Source organism: Melospiza melodia, chromosome Z, assembly GCF_035770615.1.
Source record: "Melospiza melodia melodia isolate bMelMel2 chromosome Z, bMelMel2.pri, whole genome shotgun sequence".
Classification (NCBI taxonomy): domain Eukaryota; kingdom Metazoa; phylum Chordata; class Aves; order Passeriformes; family Passerellidae; genus Melospiza; species Melospiza melodia.
The window spans coordinates 9414119-9420595 of NC_086226.1; the positions used below are offsets into that span (position 1 = coordinate 9414119).

The 6477-nt window shown below is 53.8% G+C and overlaps 1 protein-coding gene across 7 annotated transcripts in view; it reads left to right on the forward strand.

Moving 5' to 3' along the window:
- Positions 1-1600, forward strand: part of RUSC2 (RUN and SH3 domain containing 2) — a 58221-nt gene extending 56621 nt beyond the window's left edge. For all 7 annotated transcript variants that reach the window (XM_063181341.1, XM_063181343.1, XM_063181338.1 and 4 more), the window contains one exon: positions 5-1600. In XM_063181341.1, the coding sequence (XP_063037411.1) occupies positions 5-185 (181 nt within the window). In that variant the 3' untranslated portion in view covers positions 186-1600. The remainder of the gene's footprint in view (positions 1-4) is intronic.
- Positions 1601-6477: the final 4877 nt, after the last annotated feature.

Sequence of the window (6477 nt, forward strand, 5' to 3'; positions counted from 1 at the left end):
GCAGTGAGGTGAAAGCTCTTTGCCATCACATTGCCACTGAGGCAGGACAACTGAGCTTCAACAAAGGGGATATTCTGCAGGTCATCTCCAAGGTGGATGGTGACTGGCTGCAGTGCAGCCTTGGCTCCGAGAAGGGACTGGTGCCCATCATGTACGTCACCCACCCTGAGGACGAGGACTATTGACACATTTAGGAGGCCAAGCACAGTTCCCTGGGCTCCTCTGGGGTAGCCTACCCTGCCAGAGGAACAAACACAGCTTCTTGCTAGTTTCTTACCTTTCCTGCCATTACAGAATACAGTAACCGTAGATGGTTCCTTCTTGCTCCTCCTTGTGCAGCTGCCAAAGGCCAACTTAGCCCCCCGGGGTCTTCTGCGAGCTGCACCTCGTATTGCCAGGCATCGCCATGCATGCAGCCACACCAGGGACCGCCTGACCCCCCCCTCCGCCCCTCACTGTCTGCAGCACCCACAGGCCATGGACTTGTACATTACAGGAACCCAGGCAGTCCCTGCCAGGGCAACGCTGCCCCGCTGTTGGGTGCTGGAGGTGCAGGATGCTGGCCATCCCCTGCCGGGGGGTGGCAGTGCAGTCTGCAGCATCCATCATCCCCGGCATCCTCAGCTGAAGGGGTGGGAGCGCCCTGCCGTTGTCAGGGTCCCTGCGAGGCTGGGCTGATGGGTTGTGTTTATTGGGGCACTGCAAAGTAGGCTCCCTCACAATGGAGCATCCCTGTCCTAGTGTGCTGTAGTGGTTTCTAGTGGGTTGTACCGGGACAAGTGTCCTGGCAGTGCCACACTGCAGGGCTGGGGCTGTGCATGGCCACAGCCAGGGGAGGGGGACGGGGTATGTGTGTGAGTGTGGAGCAAAGGGGTGTGAGGGCCTGTGAGGAAGGCACGGGGTTGTTCAGTGTTACGTAGGTCCAGGATGGGTAGTGCCACCCTGTGCAGAGATGGGTGCTTTGGGGGGAGGCCGTGTGCCCTCCACACTGAGCAGGGAACCGTTGCCTGGGAAGCCCTGGGATGCTCAGTGGAGGGCGCTGGAGGGAGGGAATGAGGGCAGGGTCCCTATCTGGGCTAGGGGTTTGGGGGCAGTGCTCTCAGCAAGTAGATTGGGGGTGCTCCTAGAGGGAGCTGGGGAGCCTGGGGAGGGACGGGTGGTGCTCCCTTTGGCACAGGGTTTCTGGTCTTGCTGAGCAGTGCCGTGGGGTGGGGGGGATAAGTGTTGTGCACAAACACAAGGGGATACTGGAGGTCCTGGGGTCCTTGGTAGAGGCAATGCCAGTCAACCCCTTCCTTGCCATGTTCATGCCGCCTGCTGTAGTGGGGATCTTCACCTGCCTGTCAGGTGGGGAACAGTGTTAATGAAAGGCCATGCCAGTATTTGGTGCCATGGCCGGCTTGACGCTGTTCACAGCATCGTGCCTGGGCTGGCTTCACCATGGCAAGGGGCCCTGGTCTTGCTAGGTTACCTCCTGCTTGTACATCGCTTAGCGGATGTTGCACCATATTTAATTTGTATCTCCCTGTTAGAATGAGGTGTCTCGCCTTTATTTATTTCTTTATTTATGATGCATATTAATAAAAAAGGTGCTGATTGAGCTCCCTGCTGCCCAGACTTATCATTTCAGCACATCCCTGTGAAGGGTCTGTGGGTTACCTGTGCTGGGACACTGCACTGCAGGCTTCCTCCTGCATTCACCACAGCCTACACCAGACCTTCAGGAGGACACAGGTTGCCCTCAGCAGCAGACCTGTCAGTTCAGGCCTGAGGGGTAGGGGAGTAGGCACTACAGATGATGCCTTGGGGAAGCAGCGCTGTTTGGGGTTCCTTTTGCATTGCTTGCAGCCACTCAAGCAAGTTTCAGACAGGAGATCACACCATCTCAGCCTGGAATCTGCTTCTCCTGGGTCATGGGAAGGTGAAGGTGAAGGAGGGGTTGTGGGCTGGGACCCATAGTCTGGGACAACCTTGCCATGAGTTTCAATGGCTGTGGGTCGCTCACCAGGAGGGACTCCAGACATTCTAAAAAGGTTAGACTCAAAACAAACACTGGGCCTCCAAGTCCACTGTGAACCCCAAGAACCACTTCTCTTTACCCCTCAGCAGCTCAAAAGGAGAAGGGAAGAACTCTTCTCTTGACTCCAGGCTTCACTGCAAGAGCACCATTCCAGAGTTACATCCATGAGGACAAATGATGTGCACATGTGCAGTGCATCAAAACTGCTGGAAAAAATCTACCACTGAAGCAGCATAAACCCCTGTTCTGGCTGGGAACAGCACAGAGCAGGCAGGGCCAGCACATGAGCTGCTTTGATTAAGCTCTCAGAGGGTCAGGGGTCTCAATGGTCAGGGCTGTTCACAAGTTCCGTGGAGCCAGGCTGCTCTCCCTGCATGCACTGGCTGGCCCAAAGGAGGAAGGGGATGATGTGCTGGCAAATAGCCCCCTAGGGGGCTGAGTCAGCCCTGGAGCAGGAAAGGGGATTTCCAGCTGCCTGCATTGTGGGCACTGACCTGAGCAGCTCCCTGGGTGCTTGCCGCTGGTGTAGCCTTGGGTGCAGGGGAGCACAGAGGGGTGGTTACAGTGTCAGAGGCTGGATTTGGGATTGCTGCTATGGAACTTACAGCTGTTGAGGTCTTCTTTGGGGTCATCTGGCTGAAGGCAAGCAGATCCAGGTTGGTGGCTATCAGATAGCCTATGGCAATGAGGAATTGGCTACAGGGCGCAAAGCCCATGAATCCTGCAAGGCTGAAAGTACACAGCAATGTGCATGGGACATTGGGACAGTATGGGACAGCACTGGAGCTCTGACCGGGTGGCCCTGCTGGTGTCCTGGTCCTGGAGGGTCACCTGTAGGATCCTGTTGGGATCGTGGACCTACGAGCTTTGTCAGGGTCATGCTAAGCAAGAAGAAGAAGAACTGGGTGTCCGTGGATACTCATCATGGGGGGTCCTGCTCTTTACACTGCTGGTCCAGGCTCTCATGTCTTGAGGTGCAGAGCCAGGTCAGGGCAGCTCTGGACCAGCACCAAGATGCAGTCAGTCCTGCCAGTCTCATGACACCTGAGAAGAAGCAGTGTCCTCCTCCTTGCAGGTATCACTAATCTGCTGCTCAGCAAAGTTGCTCCTGGCTTCCTTTCAGATATCAAAGCAGGTCTCAGCAAAGTGCTGGGCTCTGTGGGTGAGCCCTGGGAGCAGAGATTCTTCATGTGGGAAGCAAAAAAGAGTCCAGTTTCATGGTACAGGAATCTGATCTGCATGCTACAGAAGCTGGGGGGATGACTTACATCACTGTGGGACCCAGTGCTGGCAGGAGTAAAGTCATGGGGTGACAGCAGGGCTGGGGCAGATTTAGGGAGTCTAGATGGGAGCGCAGATGTGCATGACAACTGGGGCTTGTGCCAGCTGAGGGAGGGAGGACCTGCTGGTGTCAAGTGCTAGGGGTTTCTGACAGGTCCCCTTGGACCTTCTCTGCCCAGGTCATCAGGACCTGGCTCGTCCTCAGGTCAAAGGCACTGACCATGGACCCTGGGTGTCAGTGCTGAAGGAACTCTGGAATGCATGTGACCAATGGAAAGGCCTGATACATACTGGAAGAGAGAAGGGAATGCCTTTCCTTCCTGGCAGCCAGATCCCATGCTCAGACTGTAAGTGTGCAGAGGGCAGTGACACACACACACAAACACACAGACACACACACAATTAATAGAATCAAAGAATGGTCTGGGTTTGAAGAGACATTAAAGATCATCTAGTTCCACCCATGCTACTGTGGACAGGAATGCCACGCACCAGATCAAGTTGCTCTGAGGCCCATCCAATCCAGCCCCATCCCTGAACATTTGAAATCCCACAAGTTTCCATTCAGCAGCTTCACCATGATGGGCAGGGCTTGCCAGGCTGGGGATGGGCATGCAGATGACTCTGTCATATTTGTGGCCACTAGTTTGGGGTCATAATACTAAGTACAATCTCGTATTAACCCCTGAGAGCTGTGTGGGAGCTCAAAACAGCTGAACATCAGCTTTTGGGTCAGCCCAGCTGTAGCCTAGCCTGGGGACAGGCCAGCTCCCTGCACTGCCTCTCTCCCAGACCAAAATCCCAGGAGCCACTTCCCACTCCCTGGTCAGTGCGACCGGACTTGCGGCAGCAGGCCAGGAGGGCTGAGGCCTTGTCCAGCCAGAGGAAGGACAGTGCTGCTTTTGCAGCCCTGTCCCGGGACTCAGCACTGAAATTGGCTCCTGCCATAATGACTTCCTCCCCTGAGCCTTCTGTGACTCCCTCTCTGCCTCAGTGCCTCCAGCTGTACACTGAAACCCACAAGGCCTCCTCTGAGTGAACCGCAGCGGCACCACGAGCGGCCTTCACGGCCCAGCGCCATTTCCCTGGCTGGGACGCTGGTGGCGTGAGGGCCAGTCTGGCACCAGCAGCTCTGTGTGTTCATGGCAGGGGAGGGCTGATGTCACTCCTGGAGAGCGTCATGCAGGGGAGGATCATGTATGGGTGCAAGCACTGACTTCCAGCTGCAGGCCAAGACCTTTCAGGCACTTTTTCTTCTCTGTAGTGACCGGTTACAGGACCTGAGGGAACGGCCTGCAGTTGTGTCAGGGGAGATTTAGGTTGGGTATTAGGAAAAGGTTCCTCACCCAGAGGGTGGTTGGGCACTGGAACAGGCTCCCCAGAGTGTTCAGGAAGTTTGGACCGTGCTCTCAGGTGCATGTTGTAACTCTTGAAGAAGTCATGTGCATAGCAAAAATTTGGACCTGATAATCCATGTGGGTCCTTTCCAGCTCAGCTTATTCTGTGATTCTGTGATTCTCCACGGCATGGCCAGTGATGGGGCCCCTGCTTCAGAAGAGAGATGCAGACCTCTTTGCACCATGGATACACCTTTGGGAACAGAAATGCCAAATGAAAGAAAGGAGCAGGGTATAGTGCTACTGCTGGTGGTCTTCAAGCCCTCTTATGACTGGTTTGCAACACCAGGCAGGGGCAAGCAAGTTGTCAGTGTGTGGCTTTCCACATGAACCATAAGACTGAGATGAAGATGAGGAACTGAGCTCTGTGCAGGAAATACAGGCCAAACATGTTCCCCAGGAAAGGGCTGCCTGCTTGTGACAGCCACAAAATGCTTTGTTTCTATGATACTGCATAATTACCAAAGACTGAAAAGTTCAGGCATGTCTTAATCAGCATCAAAAAGGGGAATTATATGGAAATGAGAAAACGGATAAAGCAGCACAGTCATGGTCAGGAGTGTCCAGCAATCCTGCAAAGAGTTAAGGCAGAGCTTTCAGAGCTCCTGGGATCAAAAGGTAGACATGAAGCAGCAGGAATAATGACTAGGGCCAGAGGTTATTCAAAACAGACAGGTTCCTTCAAAGAGAAGAAGTCATGTCTAGAGGACAAAAATAGTATCAGAGAGATAAGACATAAATTCTCGATAAGGCAAACAAAAAAAGTGAGCAAAGAACAGTCTGTAAAAGCAGCCAGCAGCCCTTTTTGCAAAGGCTTCAAGAACTCCAGATCTGCTACGGTGTCTGTAGGGTAGACAGGAGAGCATGTCTTTGCAGCAGAGTGACGTCCCTGGGGCGACACAATTGCTGCAAAAATGGCTCCAGTGCCAGAGCCCTGCAAGGTTTGTAGTGAAATGGGGCACACTCCTGACAGCATGCCTGGACCCTGGCATTGCAGCATGCCTGGACCCTGGCACTCCAGCAGGACACAGCTCCTTCCCTATACCTGCTGAGACCCAGCCTGCCCATCCTTCCAGCTGAGCCAGGCTTGCTGGATGCAGGTGTCTGTGTGGCTTTCAGTCTGCCTGGTGTGACCAGAAGATGTTGGACCCCCCAGAGAAAGCAACACCCATCCATCCTCCCTGCCAGAGCCTGGGTGACATTCAAGGCTGAATTTTTATGATGTGGAGCAAGGGGAAGTGTGAAGAATTAGAAAGTTTCCTGACAACTTGCTTTGTCCATGGCTTTAGAGGTTTCCTGTGGGGCCATGAAGGATTTTCAGAGACGCCAGATACTGGTAACATAGGATCTGAGAGCCATTGTTCTGCTGGGAATGTTGTAGAGTGGGACCAGGAATGAGATTTTTTTAGACTTTTTTAATTTATGGAATTCTTCTACTCCTTTTGCAAAGATCTTCCAAGATGAAGAACCTATTCCTACTGACACCGTTTGCTTTTGCAGCTCTTTAATTTTTTTCTTGAAAGGCCCAGACGCACAAAGGGACAGGGAGAGGTGACCTCTGAGTTGCTGCTGTTGCTAAGGCAGAGCAGCAGTTGCTTCCCTCCACTCCCCAAACCGCCCAGATACCAGAGACAAATCACACCTACCTCCCAGGCACCTCCCAGGCTGTGCCCTGCTGCCATGCCAGGGTCCTGTCTGTGCACTTGCAACCCCAGGACACCTTTTCCAGGACAGATATGTTTGAGTACAGTGAACTGTCTATGGGTGAGCTTCATATTT